At 42.7% G+C, this 22,493-nt stretch overlaps 1 protein-coding gene and 1 long non-coding RNA gene across 3 annotated transcripts; both read right to left on the bottom strand.

The window, feature by feature from the left end:
• Positions 1-9,285: 9,285 nt before the first annotated feature.
• On the bottom strand, positions 9,286-21,688 carry LOC311059043. Of its 2 annotated transcripts, XR_014602118.1 has the most exons (4): positions 21,604-21,688; positions 17,754-17,867; positions 13,786-13,813; positions 9,286-9,661 (listed from the first exon to the last, which is right to left on the bottom strand). It is a non-coding gene; the product is annotated as an uncharacterized lncRNA (long non-coding RNA). The 2 variants fall into 2 exon arrangements; XR_014602119.1 differs by lacking the exons at positions 17,754-17,867; positions 21,604-21,688 and adding an exon at positions 15,691-15,775.
• LOC311059037 (arginyl-tRNA--protein transferase 1-like) lies at positions 12,214-13,657 on the bottom strand (the record flags this gene model as incomplete). The annotated part of the gene is given in 3 exon segments (XM_084076613.1): positions 12,214-13,183; positions 13,186-13,390; positions 13,394-13,657. Coding segments are annotated over 3 exon segments (1,356 nt in total), but the record flags the coding sequence as incomplete, so codon positions are not given.
• Positions 21,689-22,493: the final 805 nt, after the last annotated feature.

A 22,493-nucleotide genomic window follows, 5' to 3' on the forward strand; every position in this document is an offset into this window, starting at 1 on the left:
ATCATGCAAGTCTAACCTGCAGTACACATGCACAACATTCAGATAGATGGCCTGCGTATGTAGTCAGCCGCTCATACTTATTTCTTATCTTGGCTATGATTGATCATTATACTTTGTTGTGATCTAGCCTTCACAACTTGTTTTTTGTCATTCTAGATGAGCACGCTTGGGGCTGTTCTCTTGTTGTCTCCGCCAGGCCGATAGGCATGGCGAGAAGAGTATGTTTTACCCTCCGTCTGTCCGTCCGTCCGTCCGTCCGTCCGTCCGTCCGTCCGTCCGTGTGTGTGTGTGTCCGTCCTTCTGTCTGCGACCAGCTAATCTCCGCCACCGTTGGCCCGGTCGCTGTGAAACTGCACACACACACTCCCTGGATGCCACAGTAGAACCTCTGCCCCACATTTTTCAGATCAGCCTGTCATAGTGCCACCATGAGGCCGACTTTTGCAAAACACATTTTTTAATGTTACTCCAACAGATTTTCTCCAAATAACACACAAATCAGTACACAGTATCTCTATAGCCATGTGATCAACACGGATCTGTCCGATTTTCCATATTCCATCCTGATTGGCTAAGATTGGCTTCCAAAGTTAGCAGGATTGGTTCATTTTGAACAAAATGCCTCAAATCATGAACGCAGCATGCACTTTCCGTGCAATTTTTCACATACATTCCCACTTGGCCCAGGAAGAAATGTCACTTGAAAACTTTCAAATCAGCCTCATGGTGGCGATATAACAGGCCGATTCACGTTTTTAGCTATAACTGCACCGATCTGCGTGCAACTTTGCATGCACACTCCTTAGAGGCCAAGGAAAACCCTTTGCTGTGCATTTTTCACATATGCCTTTTAGAGCGCCACCAGGAGGCTGAGTTTTGAAAAACACATTTTTTGCTCTTACTCCTTCAGATTCTGTTCAAAATTCACGCAAATCGGTACACAGTCTCTCTATAGTCATGTGATCAAGATGGATGTGTCCGATACTTCATATTCTATCCTACTTGGCTAACATTGGCTTCTAAAGTTTGCAGGATTGGTCCGTTTTGAACAAAATTCCTCAAATCATGAACGCAGTGTGCGATTTCTGTGAAATTTTGCACACACATTCCCACTAGGCCGAGGACGAAATGCCACCCTTTTCACATTGGCCTGTTATAGCGCCACCAGCTGGTCTAATTTAGCAAACCACATTTTTGGAACAAAATGCCTCAACTCATGAATGCAGTGTCCGATTAACGTGCAAGGCCTAAGAAGAAATGGCACCCTTTTCACATTGGCCTGTTATAGCGCCACCAGGAAGCCATAATAACCTAGCTGACCTGGCGGAGACTTGTGCTCCGAGGAGCACTTTTTCTAGTTAGACTATCTCTCTCCTTTCTGCGATCCACCTACACCCCAAAAGAACATGAACTTAAACCCTTAAGGTCAAGGGAAGGCTATTCTGTACTGTAGTTGTTCTACTCATCCATATTAGTGCCGTTTAGCGGACACATCGCTTGCTAAATAGTTTCACAAACATGGGGAAGTGCAGTGTGTGAGTTGACTAGTGTTTAATTCCCTTGTCGTATACACACTTTCTAGCTTTTGTATTACCTGGAAAAAGTCAACTTCACCACATCATCTGGGGATGATGTATCGTTTGATGAAAATGGAGGTGCTTTACCCATCTTGGATATCGTGAACTGGGTGTGGCTCCCTGATGGAAGTTTAAATGTTCAAAATGTAGGTGTGTTCAAGAAGTCAGCCTCCGGAGATGAAGAACTCATCCTTGATGAAGACAAAATCTTCTGGAGCTTTGAATCCACAAAGGTCACTTAAAGCTTTCTAAAATAACCAATGCTGATCTCATGGTGTGAATGTTATTTCGTTTAGTCTAAGATTAATCATAGATAATATCCTCTGTAGCCTCCTCGCTCAGTGTGCAGTGAGAGCTGTTCTCCTGGAACCCGTGTGGCCAGAAGGAAAGGAGAACCTGTCTGCTGCTTTGACTGCATTGCATGTTCTGAGGGAGAGATCAGCAACAAGACAGGTTAGTTTACATTACTAGTCCATACCCAGGGATGCTCACAACCAAACTCTGTGCGTACTTGAGACTAGGGATTACAACTGCTACTACAGATCCATAGTCTGTGGCAAAGAAATACCAAGAAAAGTCAGTGCCCATGTGCAAGTTCCGATCAATTGGTCAACTCACTAAGGAGATACATGGTTACAGACAGACAGACAGACAGACAGACAGACAGACAGACAGACAGGATAGGATGCAACAATGTAGGTTAACATTAGAAACATTGCCTTTAACCTTGCTGTCTTTGTTAAGACTCTACAGAATGCACCAGTTGTCCAGAGGACTTCTGGTCCAGTCCCCAGCGTGACCACTGTGTCCGTAAGATCATGGAGTTCCTCTCCTACCATGAGGGCCTGGGTATCTCCTTGACAACCATCTCATTGTTAGGCACACTTTTCTGTGCCATTGTCCTCGGAATTTTCATCAATTATCGAGACACGCCCATGGTGCGCGCCAACAACTCAGAACTCAGCTTCCAACTCTTGCTGTCACTCAAACTATGTTTCTTGTGCTCTCTTCTTTTCATTGGCCGTCCCAGACTCTTGACCTGTCAACTAAGGCATGCAGTATTTGGGATCAGCTTTGTGCTGTGTGTCTCGTGTATCCTGGTAAAGACTATGGTGGTGTTGGCTGTGTTCAAGGCCTCCAAGCCTGGGGGTGCAGACATTATGAAGTTTTTCGGTGCTATGCAGCAGAGAGGAATAGTTCTGACACTTACTTCCATCCAGGTAATAATCTGCACAGCCTGGCTTGTGTCTGCCTCACCAACTCCTCATAAAAACACACAATACCACAGTGATAAGATAGTGTATGAGTGTGAAGTTGGATCAACAGTTGGTTTTGCAGTGTTGCTAGGTTATATTGGTTTACTGGCACTCCTCAGCTTTGTCCTGGCATTCATGGCAAGGAATCTCCCAGACAACTTCAATGAAGCCAAGTTAATCACGTTCAGCATGTTAATCTTCTGTGCCGTGTGGATAGCCTTCATCCCAGCATATATCAGCTCTCCAGGCAAATATGCAGATGTAGTGGAGGTATTTGCTATTTTAGCATCTAGTTTCGGCCTTTTATCGGCATTGTTTGGACCAAAGTGTTATATAATGATTTTGAAACCTGAGAGAAACACTAAGAAAGCCATCATGGGTCGCGGAACGTAGAAGCAGAAATTCAAAGATAATACATTTTCTGTGTATTTTGTAACAATAGGTGTGTATGCAGTCTGGTCAGAGATGCAAACATCTATTATCTATGATAAATAAAAGTTAATGAAAAGTTGAATACCCTCCTTTGTGTGATATGTTCATGGTCAAAAAGGAGAAAACAGCAGCCACAAACTCAAACACTGTGCAGGTACCTAAGAGTTTAATGCAAGCTTTCAGGATTGATTGATTGATTGATTGATTGATTGATTGATTGATTGATTGATTGATTGATTGACTGATTGATTGATTGATTGATTGATTGATTGATTGATTGATTGATTGATTGATTGATTGATGGGGGGGTCAATTTCTTGTGTTAAGCTGAGAGGGCTTTTGTAGGACCATTTACAAATTGCAGACAGTTGTTCTTTTATGGCGGCCTTGAAGGAGGGTACGGGGTCACACTTTTTGATGTTTCTTTGGAAGGGCATTCCACATTTTTAGAACAGATTCGACCCCATGTTTGTGCCGAATCTGGGCTGAGTGAGATCAGTGGAGCTCCGTCTGGTGTTGTGCCTGTGTGTGTCTTTCACATTATTGAAGTAGTCTGACAGGTAGATGGGCTTCCTTGTTTCCCTTGCGTATCTTGAAGACCAGGTCCATTGCAGGTTGCTTTACTCTGTCCTCTACCCTTGAGCCATCCCACCCTAGCATAATGAGCAGGGGTTTGGTGAGTTCTGGGTGTGAGGCCAAGTAGTAACCTGATCAGTTTGTTTTTGCCTGAAGAAGGCCTGTTTGAGTGTGCGCCTGCTGTTTTCTCTCTGTCACACTGATTTCATTCAGCTCCAGCACCTCATAGTTAACGGCTGAGCGGTGGTTTATTTCCGTGGTCAAAAGGCTTGAAAACAACATGATCTGTATGAGCACATTGTATCAACACTATGATACAATATGCACGATAGAGACAATGCACATTCCTCTGAATCTCTGATGTAACTTTATAAATTAATCAACCTGATGTTTTATGATGTATAAACTAATTAACCTGACGTTTCCTGATACAAATTGTTTGGTCCAACCATAAATGAATAATCCATTAATTCTACTAAACTGATATCACAGGAATTGCTATGATGTTATTCATTTGTTGATTTATTCGATAATTTAATTTGGGAAACTATTTTAGTTGACATAGGAAGCAACAATGTAATATGGGAAAATATAACTACAAACCTTGATGCAAAATGAATTAATACAAAAATCTAAATAAATCACAACCAACTTTGGTTGGTGTTGACATTTGTTTTTGTGCCAGCTCCTTGTGCGAGATCTTTTTTGTTGTTTTCAGGAAGAAAGAAAGAAAAGAAGGGGGCCGAGGAGATCAAGGAGGACAACAGTAGAGAGAAACATGCCAAGGAGAGGCAACAATCTAAGATATCTGCATATACAGTATACAAGTAGCATAAACCTGCAGGTAGCTAGAGTGTGTTCATAAAAAGGAGGGGGCCGTAGAAAGGGATCCTATGTACAGTACGTAGGATAGGCATATATAAGCTTTTACCTTCAGCCTATTGTAGTATCTTAAAATAAGTATAGTCTAGAAATACCTGTTAATGAGGAAAAGTCATTTAAACAAAACATAGTCTTTGTACGTACATGCATGCATCCATACATAATATCATATACCATTATACACTAATATACCAGCATCCATATTGTAATGCACTCACATTACAATGTAACTAGGCACATTATTACTGAAGGCCTAATAGACATTTTCCATTGATTACTGTGGTCAACCTTAAAGCGGATACTAGTTGGTCTAGTAGGCATTCCAAGTTAGTTACAGGAACCTTAAAGCCTTTCACAGGAGATAAGGCACAATCTTTAGGAAGTCCACATGATGATTGCCAGAGATGCCTAACCTTAGCTGACCTCTAGGTTTCATGCACAATGGACACACACACCCACACACACACATGTACTGTACATACACATATACATACACACTGGCCCTCATTTATCAACGCAGCGTATAAACCGGCGTATATTTTTCCATATATTCGGCCGTACACCAACGTCGAAGTCACATTTATCAAAGGATCCTATACAGCCGATCCTAGCGTACATCAGGTCGGAGCTTTGATAAAACGAGCGTCATTTAAATAACACGCCCTTAAATATTCTCAAAACGCCCTGATTTTACGACATGAAGAAGAACCAGAATACGACCAAAGACATGAAAAGCCAATAAGAAAGAGTTTCCCCGATCGCCTTGCCACACACACACACGCACACGCACACGCCCCTCTCTCTCTCTCTCTCTCACACACACACACACACACACACACACACACACACACACACACACACACACACACACGCGCCCGCCCAGCTGTGTTTCTCATGTAATCCATACCGTAGCGGTACAATCGTTGTTGTCACGTAGGCTTGTAGCCTACATGAATGACATATTATGATACCAATCACATCGCCATGAATGGAATACGTTTGTATATTAATTTATTTAACCCATACCAAGCAGTGCTCGGTATGGAATGTTACATTTTCACAGGGATTATTTAATAGTGTAGATACATTTAGGAGTGGATTATGTGTCCAGATGCCTCTCAGACAGTCAGACAATGCTGCTCCTCAGGTCTAGAATGGAATAAACGGGCGCAGCCAACGTCAACAACTGGTCCTGACCAGACGTGAGATTTCAGCCTACGGTATAGGATGAAGCCCACGTCAGGATATATTGATAAATGCCGAAGGTGCGGTGATCTCGCCGTACGCCCATTATTTGGGCTGCACCGCGTTGATAAATGAGGGCCACTGAGTATAGATATCCACTCTGAGTTCAGTTCTGTCTCTTGTTCCTGCCATGCCTGTAAAGTCATGTAACAATAATGTTCTTCTCTCCTTAATAAAGTAACCAAAGGAGAAGACATGCCTGGACTCTCTCATTCATCTCAATAGAGGAAAATAGTCCCACAGAATTTTACTACACTCTGTAAATTTGTGTTGATTTTGACAGCAAATTTGTATTTAGTTTTAGTCATAGTCTTTTAAATAAAATTTAATTTAGTTTTAGTCATATTTTAGTTATCTGAAAAGTTTTAGTTTTAGTCTAGTTTTAGTTGACTAACTATCATAAGATTATAGTCGACTAAACGTACAGTTGATTTAGTCGACTAAAATGTATTTTGGCGGTGCGTTGAGGACGTTCGTAATGGTTGATTTTTACACTTGGCTGCATGCTGAAAATATCATATATACAAGCTCACAACGGAGCTGTAGATCTGCTATTTTCAGAGCACAACAACCAAGCTCAACCAAACATAAAAGGACTTCTCTTTTGGTTCTACTGGATCTCTTCTCCACTAGTTCCTCATTAACATTTTAGTCTAGTTTCTATTTGTTGACAAATTTGTCAATATATTTGTCTCAGTTTTATCCATCGTAGCTTAGTTTTTATTATGTTTTTATTTAGTTTTAGTCAGTGAAAAAAGGTAGTCGATGAACATTTTTCGAACAGTTTTAGTCGACGAAATCAACACTGTCTGTTTTTCTTCTCGTCGTGTCCACATGACAGTCAGTTACAAGGCTTGGCTAGATGTGGTTCAGCCACAGCTGAACACATTGCTGTCCCTTCTCATTAAACTCTGCCAAGTCCGATGCTGTGCAGGGCTGCTCCAGTAGAGGGCATATCAGGAGGTGCTGCAAGGCCACCAGGGTGAGAATTTGTGATGTCCCAATATCCAGTTTTGTTCCCAATATATCAATCAACACTTCTGCCAAATTTGGCGCTTTCATCGTAAAAGTGAGCGATTAGGCTGATTTCTCGTGCTACGCCGCCCCACTAGTAGGCCTACAGCAGGAATTGGCCTTAATTAAAGATAAACTACAAACCTGCGAAAATGAAGTGCAGCATGTGCGGGGTGAATTTGAAAGATCAGTGGAGAGTACTGCCAATAGGGAAGAGAGCCTGAGAGGGTACATAGATCGCAAAATGTTGGAGATGGAGACTCTCATCCGAAACGCAGTTGAACAATTCCAGCAAGAAGTGGTTAAATGTTTTATGAGGAGAGATGAGAAATGGAACAGTGAGGTGGCAAAGATGAAAAAAGTCCATCGCACCTTAGGTCCCAAACTCCACCTAGGCCAGACATTGGTTTCTGTGGAACCCATACTGTACTTCTCAGGGCAGTCCAACCACTACTGTTATTGTAGCCATGTTTATATATTCTGCCTCACTCAATACCTTTCTACTGACTTATTTATTTGTGTCTTTGTAGCTGTATTGTATTGTCATGTTCTGTAAGAATATTACTTTTACTGTGGAAAAGTACCACCTTCACTCACCTAATATGGGCCGCCTCCTGCTCCATGGTAACGGATTGGTGTGTGGCTTTGATTGGCCCTTGCCTTTCAGAGAGATGTCATTTATACTGTCTGTGTGCCAGCTGCTTCTTTATGCCTCATGAAGGCATGACGGTCCAAGCGACCGAAACATTGCATCTTAACTAAATAAACTCCTATATAAGTGAAGACAGAGTGCGGGACTCCCTCTCCCTTCTCTCTCTCACTTTTCTTCCGTATGAAGGACCCCCAAATTAATATGTATTTTGGGGGTATTTTGGGGGATAATATATATATTTTTTAAATACCTTTTTTTTTTAAAATATCTACAAGCTCACAACGCATCACATCGCAACGCGTTGTGAGCTTGTAGATCGGCTCGACATGGTTCAACAGATTTTCATGCTATATTAACTCACAGGACGATACTCTTTTCCTTCGTGGATACAATGTTTGTTTTGGGGGCTCCCCCCACCCAGGCTATTGTTCCCCAGCTTAGAAAAGCTGGATGGAACGCTTGTTGGTTGGTTGCAGTTGCAGAAAACAAATCAGGTGTCTCCAAATTCTTTATCTCCACCTCCATCTTTTCTCAAGCTAATTAGAATCGAGCATTTTATTTCCATTAAATGGAAATGAGGAGGTGTGATTTGAAAACAGCAGTCAATGAGAGTGTAGCTTTCGCATCTTATGGGGAAGGATGGGAACTATTCTATTCTATTTGGCCAGCGCAATATTCCTGTTCGTAGGCAGATGAGTGACCAGACCAACGCAGCTTCCGCTAAGTTGTCACGAGGCCTTTACGCACATTGGCCATGAGTCATGTTACACTGTAGCCTTTGCTATTGTTCATAGGCTATGAGATGACTGTTTGCTGACCACTGATATTGCACCCCAGCCTCAAAGAGCCTCTAGTGGTGGACTGGGGTATGTTACCATGTTGAGTTTTACTCTGTTGCAGGGGTTCTAAAACATGTTCATGTAACATCCAAAGTAGCAGATCTACAACTGTGTTTTCAACGGGATGAAACGCAGTACACCGACACAGTGCTTTCCATTGCTTTATTTATGAATAAAATGTCCCATCAAACAATGCATGGTTATGAATGATTACACATAAATGATTACTTATTATGAATGGTTGCAACTTGTGAATTATCACATAATTATAAACAATTACAAATAGATAAGACCTTTAACATGTTCATGTCCATTTAGATCAGTAGTTCTCAACATGTGGTCCGGGGGCCCACTGGTGGGCCGGGAGGATATTGTAAGTGGGCCTCCAAATAATTGGCAAAACACTGAAGAAAATAGAAAAAAGATAGAGACACATCTTCTCTTCTAGGGGTCCCTGGCACAACATCTTTTCAGATGCATGTCAAGTTGTGGGTCCTTGACATGAAAACGTTTGAGAACCACAGGTTTAAAGACAGTGGTGGAAAAAGTACTAACATGTTTTACCTAAGTAAAATGACCAATACTGCAATACTGTAGAAATACTTTGTTACAAGTAAAAGTCCAGAATTCAAAATGTACTTGAGTAAAAGTACATACATATTGGTATCAAAATGTACTTAAAGTACCAAAACTAAAAGCACTTGTTATGCAGAAGGTCCCATTTCACAAGTTTTCAAATGAATAAAATGTATAAAAATCCATTTAAAAAAGGCGATCTACAAGCTCACAACACGTCGCTTCGCGACCCGTTGTGAGCTTGTAGATCGGCTATTTTCAAATTTTGGTTTTGTAATAATAATGAAAATATACCAAGTAACTAGTAACTCAAGTTTTCAAATAATTGCAGTGGAGTAAAAGTACAATAATTGCCTCCGAGATGTAGTGGAGTAAAAGTATTGCAAATTGGAAATACTCCAGTAAAGTAAAAGTACCTCAAAATTGCACTTACGTACAGTACTTGAGTAAATGTATTTAGTAACTTTCCACCACTGTTTAAAGGACTCATGTTGTGAAAAAGGTTTATCAAGTCATCAGAGTGCTTCTGTTGACATGGATTTAAAAGCTGATTGGACAGGCGTGTTGTTTCCTCTTCTCTCCACCAGGGGTCAGCAGTGACTCGCTTCATCTCTGAAAACACAAACATCCAGTTAGAACACATGGTGGAAAAACTCACTTATTAAAGACAAAATAATTCTACCTTCTGACAAGAAAAATACTCAAAACAGTTTAGAAGTACAACAGAAGTTTAATAAGGACCGTATGCTCTCATACAGGATGCAAACTCTCTTGTACACTTCGGTTGCTATGCTGTTGCTACACGGGAAGAGGAAACAGGTACCAAACTGCCATCCTTGGCCTGACATACACAACCAGTGGTGTAAAGTAACCAAGTACATTTACTCAAGTACTGTACTTGAGTAAAGGAAAATACAATTATTTTAAAACTTTAGTTACTAGTGACTTTGTAGATTTTGATTATTATTACAAAACATACATTAACCACTTCAGCCCTATATACATTTCGACCATTTGAAAATAGACGATCTACAAGCTCACAATGCGTCGCATTGTGAGCTTGTAGATCTGCTATTTTCAAAAGATTTTTACATTTGAAAACTTTGTGAAATGGGAGATTCTGCATAATGAGTACTTTCTAATTTTGGTGCTTTAAGTACATTTTGATACAATGCCTTTGTACTTTTAGTCAAGTACATTTTGAATTCTGGACTTTTACTTGAATATTTTCTACAGTGCAGTATTGATACTTTTACTTAAAAAACGTACGTAAAAAATGTGGGTACTTTTCCCAGCACTGTACACAACAATACCAGGATGCGGTTTGACGCCTCAGCCCATGATTTAGGTCAGCAGACAGCAGAACTAACACATTTTCTTCAGAAGTTCAGAAGTTGTCTCAGTAAAAACTACAGAATTGTTAATGTACACATTTGTTAATGTACACATGTACGCAAGACACAGTCAACAAAATGACAGCTTCAAGTGCCTAAAAAGATTTTTCTACAAGATGTGATTACATTCTGACAGCTTATGACATCAACATACTGATAATATTACATGTTCATTCCCAGTGTGGATGTCATGTGACACCATTCCCACACCATGCATAAGGATGAGGAAAACATAACATATACAATGGGTATCACGTAACTACAAGAGTACTTGAGATCAGATATATTTTTACTCTACAAACCCTGCATTGTTCTGTGCAAATACAATGAATCTCTAAGAATTAGAGTGTACTAAAGTCTACACTAACCATTAGACTGTTCTAAAGTCTATACTAACCATTAGGACTGTCCTAAAGTCTATACTAACTAGTATATACTAACCACACATACAGAGTCTTCTGTGTGCCAGTTAATTTGATGTCCGGTGGAGTCTTCTATAGAGGATATGCGTGTGACATCATCATCAAACCCGGAAGTTATGCAGGAATGCCTGAGTGTCTAAAAAATACTTTGTGGCCTTGACAGCCCATGCATCCAAACAGAAAAGTAATATCTGATTGCATTAAACAACATTAAACAATGTTAAACTCATTTTGCATGTTTCTTTGCCACTCGATTTGCCAGTCGATGTGCCATTCACTTTAAGCATGCGCATATCCTCTATTGACTCATGATGACCCGGTCCAATTATTGGCTTAGGAATGTGACAAAAACAAAAAAATCTCCATGAATTCAAGGCTTCATGGGGTGTGTAACTTATAGATTTTTTATTTTTTTTTGGGTGAACTACTCCTAACGAGACTTTTTAAGCATGTCCGAAATCTTATTCGATAGTGTGTGATCCTATATCACACACTATCGAATAACTATCTAATAGATCCTAAATTCAAGAGAATGCATGACCTACAATTTAAGAGTTGTAGGCCAATAAATAAATGTGAAGCGACCTGTTATAGCGCCGATTTTTGAAAGATTTGGGTTGGTGGTTCTAGCTTGGCCTAGTGGGAATATACTGTACCTGCAAAAGTTTCACAGCAGTTCGGATGCTACGCTCATGATTTGTGGCATGAAAAATGATATGTCTGACAGACTCACAGACAAGTGGCCTATTTGAGGGGTTGAACCATGATGGATTCTTATTTTGAGTGTATGACCTATGGTTCATTAGACTCGAATGATTAAAGTGAAGCAGCAAAAAACACTTTGTACAGAGAGGAGATGGACACACAGGCTGACATTAGGACAGACAGACGAAGAAACAGAGTCTCAGCAATGAATCAAAACGGACTTCATATGACTAGCCTGTTTTGTTGCTATCGCCCGTTGAATAAGGCTCATTCTCACCAAAAAAATCACACCCTGTGTGAAGGTAGCGGCGCCTTTGATACATTATGTCATCGATATGTGTTTATAATGTGTTTATAGCCATGTGTCACGTGAAGCTTGACCAATCACTTTGTTGACGGGTCTGACCAATCAGAACGTTGACGGGTCTGACCAATCAGAACGTTGATGGGTCTGACCAATCAGAACGTTGACGGTGAACACGGACAAAGTCAGGTATAGAGCAGGATCCGCTCGGCTAGCGCCGCTAAAAAGAAGAAATCCGAGATGTGTTTTTCTACAAATCCTAATATAGGAGTGGACGGAAGTGACGTTTTTGGGATGACGTCACATCCGTCCATTCCTTCTCTCAGAGTCAAGTCCTAAGTTGTCTTAGAGCGCCCTCTTGTGGAATTTTCAACAAAAAACATAACATAAACATACGTCCTTGGCAGGCAATGTGTCAAGGTTTAGGTGCGGTAGAGCAACATCCTCTCTGCACAGACCTGCCCCACCAGACCTCCGTACCGCCGCACCGCCGTCTCATCACTGGAGCCCTCCTCGCGCTTGCGTCTGTAGGCGGCGTAGGACATAACTGTCTTCTTATACAGCACCAGAGCCTTGTCCACATCGCTGAGCACCCGGGCGTCCCCTGCATCAGGGTCCTGGTTGAAGCGAGAGTAAAGGGAGTTCTCCAGACGGGGTACGCAGCGCTCTATGGGCGTCCAGACGAAGGTCTCCGGACACAGGAGGTCTGAGGGGAGGTACTGGCCCTTGTAACGCATCTTGGGACAGGAGCGGATGTAGAAGCCCAGATAGTAGTAGCACAGCCTGGGAGACTGTCTGTGCAGCTGCCTGGTGAAGGCGATCTCCCTGAGAGCAGAGTAGGAGCCCAGAGACAGTGTGGTGAACTCCGGGTGGTAGTAGAGGTAGACGGACGTCACACAGGTGGGCAGGATGTCGATCACCCCCACCGCGACCATACGCCCGTCCAGCCAGTACTGCTGGTGGAAGGAGCCGTAGCCCGCATCCGGCCCATCAGGAGGCCACTCCGCCTCCAGCGGAGAGTCGCAGAGGAACCTCTGGAACTGGCTCTCGGAGGGCTTGTCTGGAGGGTCCTTGTGAACGGCCATCTGGTACAGTTTGTGCACCTGGTAGGAAGCGTCGAAAGAGGCTTTGAACTGTGCGCTCGGGGGGCTGGAGCGCACCAGCCTCACCTCAAGGCGATGAAGAGGGCTTTCGGGCGGCGGAGCTTCGGTGGTGAAATCCTCCAGGATTGTGCTCTGGCTGTGTGGGCCAGGGGGGGTGATGGAGACCCCCTGCGTCATCTGCTGCTTTAGAAGACGATGCTCCTTCCCAACTCCTTGGCCTTCCGACACAGAGGCCGGCTAGGATCTGCTCCTATTCCTGGTTTAGGGTTCGAGGCGGGTGGTCTCCCATCCGGAGAAGACACTGGATCATTTCTGGATGCTTCTGAGACTGATGGATCAGAGTCCCCCACCTCAGTCTGAAGGTCGGTCAGCCGCCCCTGTTCCGTTGGCGTTAATTCCCCTTTAGACAGAAATCAGCTCATTCTCTTCAGGATCTTCTTGTGAGATTTGGACGGCTGGAAGCTCAAGGCATGACACCTGATGGTGTACTGTGGACAGCATGTCTTGTTCAGTGTAGGCTTGTAGATGTACCTTCCACTTCTTCTCCAGCCTCGGTCTATAAGGTCCTGGTAGTCTTGTACCGTCATGGTGTGGGACCACATTCCCTGAGAGAAGCTTCCCATTTCATTCTTACAATAACCACAACGGCTCTCATCTTCACCAAAATACTCGACAAGTGTACATGATTGTTTCCTGCCTTCAATGGCTGCAATGGTAACCTAAGTAAGTTTTATAAACGTGTGTTTGTGTCTATTCAGGAGGAGGATGTGAACGGGGATATGTTTTGGAGGAGTCTACAGATACTCACCTTCAATTCTTCAGCACCGGGTGACTTCCTAATGAGATGGGTGACTTCCTAATGAGATGGGAGACATAGACACAGACAGATCTAGTTATTGGTAGATAGGGCTAGTTATTGGTTGATAGAGCTAGTTATTGGTAGATGTAGCTAGTTATTGGTTGATAGAGCTAGTTATTGGTAGATAGAGTCAAGTATTAAGTATCTAACACTCACCCAGAGTCAGTTCAGAACATTTTGTCTGAAGCAAATCTATTTTATATCAGTCTAACTTATGACATCAGATCATGTAAAACATGCCGTGGTCAACTTTGGCTTAATGCATGAAAGTCACATTTGGCCCCTCCTCTTGATTAAAAAATGGACTGGATGGAATGTCATCAAATGCATGATGATGTCATGATATTGGGGTTGGGTTTACGGTTAGCAACCTTCAGCATTTAATGTAATATGTTCATCAGGTTCCACATACTGCATTAGAAGTAATAACATGTGCGTTTCACTCTTAACTCTTGATTAAATATGATGACATATTAAGCACAACAGTGACAAAATAACTCTTATGTCTAATCTAGTGAAACCAAAAATCTGCCTAAATCAGGTAATCTAAACGAGTCCAAACCAGTTTAGGTAGTCTAAGGACACCTAAGTTGATATGTATTAATTGTATTTTGCCCCATACAAAATAATTGGTCAAATGTTTCACATAATTATGTAAAATATTTTCATTACAAGTGCACAACATGCCGCGTCACTATGCGTTGTGAGCCTGTAGATTGGCTATTTATGTATGTAGAATTAAAGTGGTTAAACTGGTTTTGATGCCATAGTAACTCATTTTACTGCGGAACCCCTGGGACCACCTCAAGGACCCCTGGGGTGTCCCCGGACTCCACTTTGAGAACTACTGGTCTAAAATAATGTAAACCAGTAATGTAAACCAATGTAAACCAGTAATGTAAACCAATGTAAACCAGTGTAAACCAGTAATGTAAACCAATGTAAACCAGCTCCAATGAGTCTATTTTTGCATACATAGCTGGCATAGCTTCTCCATCAATGGTTCTCAAAGTGGATTCCAGGGACTCTATGGGTTCCTTTATGGGGGTCTAACTTGACCCTTACAAGTCTGTAACTCTGAGAGTATGCAAGGGTCCATTTGGTTCCATGTGTATACTGTCAGAGTTAACTCATCGGGTGCCAGAATTTTATGGTAACAGATTACGTTCGTTGCCAGAAATCTCACCGTCTGCCACACTGCGCTGTTTAGAGCTGTGGACTCCACGGCGAGCACACACACGTAAACAATGCATGCGTGCACAGCAATGGATGGTCCTGGCTCATGCGAGTCACCATTGCGGAGCGATCGTGCACCGAGAATGACTCGTTTTGCCCAGTGTAAAAAGTTAAGGTTTTTAGCAAGGAGATAGGAATGGAAGCGGATGGGAGCCAGATTTTTTGGCACAGTGATCCATCTGTCCCTTACTTCTTGGAGTGTTCATGGGTGATTCCAGTGCTGCGCTAGCCCCCCCCCCCCTTGTGGAAAAAAAGACTGATAACAAAAAGACTTATACCACGGTTTTAACCGTGTTCGGCACCAAATCGCTACTCTTTGAAAACACGGTTTTAACCGTGTTCGGCACCAAATCGCTACTCTTTGAAAACACGGTTTTAACCGTGTTCGGCACCAAATCGCTACTCTTTGAAAACACGGTTTTAACCGTGTTCGGCACCAAATCGCTACTCTTTGAAAACACGTTTTTAACCGTGTTCGGCACCAAATCGCTACTCTTTGAAAACACGGTTTTAACCGTGTTTGGCACCCGATGTGTAAGGGGAGACCTTGAAATGTAAAAAAGACTTGAGAAGTCATTGCTCCATGTGACCTGTGACCCCTGTCACTGTGTCACTGACCTTGTTCCTGTCTCTTGTAGTAGAGGAATCCAGACAGAGTGAAGAGCAGCCCCACAACCACACCTGATGCTCCAATGAGGATCTGGTTCCTCTCTGACTTCAGCAGGGAAGGATCTGACAATATAACAAGTAAACCAGTGGTGGAAAAGTACTCAATGTTTTTACTTAACACTGGCATGACTGGGGTTGCATTATCCTACACACAGCCTGCTAAACGGTCAATTTGGACAAGAAATCAAGCTCTGCTATTGGTTCCTGTCTCACCTCTTTGGACCAGACTGACTGACACCTTCTCACCCACCCAGTGGGGGGTTCCATTGTCTTTTAAATAGCCATTCAACTCCACTCTGCTCAGTCAGTTAGCTAGCTCACTCACTCTGTTGTTGCAGGCAGAAACATTTTAAAAAGTAGTAATTTAGTAGTAATGGTAACTGCAGATTCTGTAAAATGTTTATAAAAAAAGCGTATAAAACAGTGCAATCTGTAGCGTCACATTAAACTCTTGAGGGAAACATGGAGCCTATATGAACGCTGAAGCCACTGTCTAATTACGTGACTATCTCCATTGTCCAAAACACATGGATATCTCTTGACAAACCAATATTATATTATATAATATTCACATTATTGTCTGAGCGTAAAGCTCTCATTCTATCAGCTGTTCACGCTGACAGAAACGTCTCCTCTCCTCCTGCCTGTCAGCGTAACAAGAGAACACATCGCTATGTTCCACACATGTGCTCATTCCTGCTACTCCTGCGCTAAATATCTGATCTACAAACATAAAACAGTCGCTGGCTGACGAGCCCTCTGCTTGTAGATCAGTACTGTTGGCGCAGCATTGGGTTGCCAAATTTTGCGAGAGAAATGAGCAGTCAGGTCTATGAAAATGTTACTGCATGCGTTGTGCCCTGACAAAACAGTGAGGCATCAAACCATTGTGGGGTTTATAGCCGAGGCTAATTTGCAACCCCAGTCCCTGGTTAGGCCTTTTTATATAAATATTCACCTAATAAAAAAAAAATTACGAAAGAACATGGAGCTCTAATCTAAACAAGTATGAAAATATATTTATATCTGCAAAGTAACTAAAGTTTTCAAATAATTGTAGTGGAGTAAAAGTACAAGATTTGCCTCTGAGCTGTAGTGGAGTAGAAAATTATTACCATTATAATGTAATTATATATATAATTATAATAATAATAATAATAGAAAGACGTGGAAAAACAAGCCCAAAGTCGCTTAGAATAAGCAGACATGGCAACATGGCCACAGCAAAGTCTGCTGTCTACGGGCCGCTCTGTGGGGGGTCTCGAGGTGTAAAGTGCTCTAGGGAGGGGGAGAGAGGGGGAGAGCGATCAATTTAGCCGAAATAAAACGGCTGGGATGGGATACATGGTATGTATTTCATATTTATAATGAGTTAAAAAAAAAAAAAAAAACGGAGATGGTTTGAAACATATATTTAGGAAAAGTCATGAAAGGGGAACTTTCTCAGAGCTTCCTGAGAGAAGTTAAGCCACTTTCAATTCTCAAAATCGGTCCCATTGATTGCTTAGTCACGCGAGTGTTAAGTAAAAGTATCAATACTGCAGTGTAGAAAAGCCCTGTTAGGGCACGCTCCCACCGCACTTTTATTTTACCTCTGGGGCAGAATCTGCCAATGCAAATGCGTGGATTCTTGGAAGACAAGGAATCCACGCATTTACATTGACAAAGCATTGGCAGATTCTGCCCCAGAGGCAAAATAAAAGTGCGGTGGGAGCGCGCCCTTACAAGTAAAAGTGAGGTATTCAAAATTTACTGGAGTAAAAGTACAAAAGTATTGGTATCAAAATGTACTTAAAGTACCAAACGTAGAAGTACTCATTGGGCAGACTGCCCCATTCACAAGTTCAAAATGTATAAAAAAATCTCTTGAAAATAGCAGATCGCTACTCTTTGAAAACACGGTTTTAACCGTGTTTGGCACCCGATGTGTAAGGGGAGACCTTGAAATGTAAAAAAGACTTGAGAAGTCATTGCTCCATGTGACCTGTGACCCCTGTCACTGTGTCACTGACCTTGTTCCTGTCTCTTGTAGTAGAGGAATCCAGACAGAGTGAAGAGCAGCCCCACAACCACACCTGATGCTCCCATGAGGATCTGGTTCCTCTCTGACTTCAGCAGGGAAGGATCTGACAATATAACAAGTAAACCAGTGGTGGAAAAGTACTCAATGTTTTTACTTAAGTAAAAGTATCAATACTGCAGTGTAGAAAAGCCCTGTTAGGGCACGCTCCCACCGCACTTTTATTTTACCTCTGGGGCAGAATCTGCCAATGCAAATGCGTGGATTCTTGGAAGACAAGGAATCCACGCATTTACATTGACAAAGCATTGGCAGATTCTGCCCCAGAGGCAAAATAAAAGTGCGGTGGGAGCGCGCCCTTACAAGTAAAAGTGAGGTATTCAAAATTTACTGGAGTAAAAGTACAAAAGTATTGGTATCAAAATGTACTTAAAGTACCAAACGTAGAAGTACTCATTGGGCAGACTGCCCCATTCACAAGTTCAAAATGTATAAAAAAATCTCTTGAAAATAGCAGATCTACAAGCTCACAATGCATCGCATCGCGACGCATTGTGAGCTTGTAGATAGGCTATTTTCAAATGGCAGAAATGTATATAGTTGAAGTTGTTAACTCCATTGGATCCTCAAACTTTCTGCTAAACCAGCCAAGTCCACCACAGGGGGGTGGATTTAGCTGGCTCCACCCCCTTTTGACCTCCAACCTCATTGTGAGCTTGGAGGTCCATTCAGTTGTTCTTATCAATGATGAACAAAACCTCCTAAGGGCGCGCTCCCACCGCACTTTTATTTTACCTCTGGGGCAGAATCTGCCAATGCTTTGTCAATGCAAATGCGTGGATTCACGCAAGAGCAGATTTTTCCGCTTGTCGCGCAGACCTTGCGTTTATCCGCTCTACACGAAGAAGCATAAAACTGCTGGAGGCAGGAGCTGATTTTCCCCCTCTGTCCAATCGGGTGAGTCGAAGGCAGACCGTCCCAAGACTCAGGAAGCAACATGGTGCTGTCAGTGGACCAACTGGTTGTAGCTGTTGCATCTCACCCAGTACTTTATGATTAGATCATGAAAGAGTTCCATTATGGCTGACATTAAAGAACTGGCCTGGTTACACGCCAGTGTGGTCTCAAAGGCTTCAGGTTAGTGTAATAATATATTTAGTGTAATAATATTACTCTAACTATATATTTAATAGCCTTGTCAGTTAAAAATAGTCTTCACTTTTGCACTTGGGGTTCGTACATCTACATACACATTCAGATTTAAAATATAAATGGCCACGGATTTTACACAGATTTTACAATCATGTACCCGTATCTTCCGTATTGTTCAATAAAAAGCATTTTAATCCGATTGGTGGCCGTTTTCCCATAAAGTTATAATGTGTCAACAGTGCAATACACCTCTCAACCGCTAGGGTCGCGCAGTTGAAAGCATACGGAGAAAATGACCACTGATTGGATTAAAATGCTTTTTATTGAACAATACGGAAGATACGGATACTTATGAGGGCCCATACATGATTGTAACATCTGTGGCCATGGGGTAAGTACTTTATATTTTAAATCTGAATGTGTATGCAGATGTACGAACCCCAAGTGTGAAAGTGCAAAGACAGATATGATGTGCGTCAGTGGTTGCCTGGCAACGTCAAGGCGGTGCGGGGTACGGGGACGGTCTTGAATGTGAGTGACAGGTGCGTCGCAGCGTTTTTTTCAGAATCCGCTGGCTGCAAAAAACTGTGGCCGCACATGTGGGATAAGCCTAAGCCACCCCCTATTTTTTTGTGGTTATTGAGCTATACTTTGTTGTTTATTTCATTGTAATTCATTGCTATTCGAGTTCATAGTATATTTCATGGTATTACAAGTTAAATAGTTAAAAAGAGAGTTCATGCTTAAGTGTATTTCATTTCTGTCATATTGTTTTCTGTAATGTTAGTCTTCACTAAAATAGTCACTGTGTTCCAATCCTGCCAAAGATAACACATACAGAGCAATAGCTCCGCCACGCCACAAGGGGGCATTACACTCCAGTGAGAGCTACAGGTTTCTGTCAGTCAAAGAGAAGGATCCAGTATCCTGTCATTGTAATGAAGCAGACTGGACAGAAACGTGCCTAATTCATGTTTGTGTGTGTTTAAACTGTCTTGTTGCAGGTGAGATATGATGAAGTGGGTTAACTGAGACATATGAAGTAGAATATGACCAGGGGGTATTTTGATGGTGGAAAAGTTGGCCGTTTTGACTCCACAATGTTTGTTTGGTAGTAATTGTCGGGTGCATTTCTCCTTTCCGACATGTCGCCTTTCCGACGTTGACTAACCCTATACCTAACCCTAACCCTAACCTTAACCGCACGCGGAAGCCACTAGTCGGAGTGGTGAGATGTCGGAATGGAAGGAGCACCCCGTAATTGTCCTCCATGCTGGCAGCTTAGCTTAGCAGCTCAGCTTAGCCTACTAGCTTAGCAGCTTAGCTTAGCCTACTAGCTTAGCAGCTAAGGCTAACTCCAGGTAGTGACTACAGAGGGGTGCTCCTTCCATTCCGACATCTCGCCACTCCGACTAGTGGCTTCCGCGTGTGGTTAGGGTTAGGTAAAGAGTTCGTTAACGTCGGAAAGGCGCCATGTCGGAAGGGCGAAATGCACCCGACTACAGAGGCCCCTAGCCCCTTTCGGGACCCTGTTTACCTTTTTTGTATTTGAGAAGACGGTAACCAGGGTCCCTTGACGCTCAAAGCACTCTCTCATATATTCGCGGGTACCACTGTCTCGTCTCGGGCTAATAGCTCGTCGCTTGGAAGTTGCAGAGATTTCTCAAAGGTACCAAAAAGAGCAATACTAAACCGCGGTTAATCTGCATTAATGCGCTCGGATCGGCGCTGCCGTTTAACATTTTTAATCATTTAGTAAAGCTAAATTTCCTCTCTCAAACAATGCTCCACTTCCCATGTCCCGCCTCCCCGCGGTGTGACTGACAAGCTGCGCGTCCTACGCATAACTCTATGGTCCTACGGTACTGCCTCTGATTGGCGAGCTCCTACATGCTTGCATGACAATCACAACGCGGGGAGGCGGGACATGGGAAGTGGAGCATTGTTTGAGAGAGGAAATTTAGCTTTACTAAATGATTAAAAATGTTAAACGGCAGTGCCGATCCGAGCGCATTAATGCAGATTAACCGCGGTTTAGTATTGCTCTTTTTGGTACCTTTGAGAAATCTCTGCAACTTCCAAGCGACGAGCTATTAGCCCGAGACGAGACAGTGGTACCCGCGAATATATGAGAGAGTGCTTTGAGCGTCAAGGGACCCTGGTTACCGTCTTCCCAAATACAAAAAAGGTAAACAGGGTCCCGAAAGGGGCTAAGAGGCCCCAAGCTGCTATTGTGTGACTCTTGCTGTGAATAATGAATTAATTCTACCCCACAATAATTGTAATACTATGTTGGAACAGAACTATTTGGTGCCATGTATATTATTTTGTGAACAACTGAAATCACACTGATATGGACTCCTTCATTCATTGAAGTGTGTAACACACACAACCTGCGTTTAACAGCGGCCAGCCAACTTTTGGTGAGAGCGCGCCCTTACTGCACTTTTTTTCATTTTTTTTTCATTTCCTGAAAAATTAACATTTTGGAGTTAGCTGGTCTCTGCCGGACAGCAGAGATATTATATTATATTATATTATATTGTATATATTCTGTTATATACATGTATGATGACATGTTATATGATATATGGTATGTAGTTGCTTGTTTAAAATACATTTTATAACATTTTAGTTGAGAATTACTGTCATACAGTAAGATAAAAACAGAATACAGTAGAGTGACATACCCCAGTCCACCACTAGAGGCTCTTTCAGGTTGGAGTGTTCCTGCATTCTCTCCTGATCAGAGGTCAGTCTCTCATAGGGCTCCACTGGAATAAGAAGAACATAATGAATGCATTGATATATTATCAGAAACCTTTCATCTCCATATTTTAATTTGTAAATGAACGCCCGACTTGATCATACTACAGCATCACACAAAAACGTGAAAAGTAGCATGTCTATAAGCTCAAAACGTGGCGCGAAGTGACACTTGTAGATCTGCTACTTTGGATGTTACATGAACACGTTTTAGAACCCCTGCATCAGAGTAAGACACAACAGGGTGACATACCCCAGTCCACCACTAGAGGCTCTGTGAGGCTCGCAGAGGACAGCGCTACGGGAGGGTAACGCTATACACTGGGGCCGCGGCCGATTGGCCCGCGGCGGGCGCGCCCCCGGCGAGGATCGGCCGGGATTGCTCGGAGACCACGGCCTCTACACTCGCCTCGCCAAATCGGGCCGGGGGAGGGGGGTGGGGACTTTACTCCCGATTGGGGAGCGTTTACACACGCGGGGAGGGGGGTGGGGACATTACTCTCTATTGGGGGACCAAATACACATGCAGACTATCCCCACCCCCCCTCCTCCCCCCCTCCCCGCTGAGGGGGAGATCGGCTCCACCGCGGCATCCATCTTTGTTTACATGGAGTGGACAATGTCACTTTGTCGCAATGTAATTCATTATAGGGCTCAGCAACCCAATAATGATGGTCTATTGGTGCTGTTTTGTCCCAAATAACATGTCGATTTTATGTTTTATATGTTTTAATGACATTTGGCCTGGATTATCTGCCTGAGGACATCATTGCAGAGCAGAGCATACAGGTAAAGTGCCTAATGATTAATAGGG

The sequence above is a fragment of the Gymnoscopelus microlampas genome (genome assembly GCF_963454915.1).
Source record: "Gymnoscopelus microlampas genome assembly, chromosome: 13".
Classification (NCBI taxonomy): Eukaryota; Metazoa; Chordata; class Actinopteri; order Myctophiformes; family Myctophidae; genus Gymnoscopelus; species Gymnoscopelus microlampas.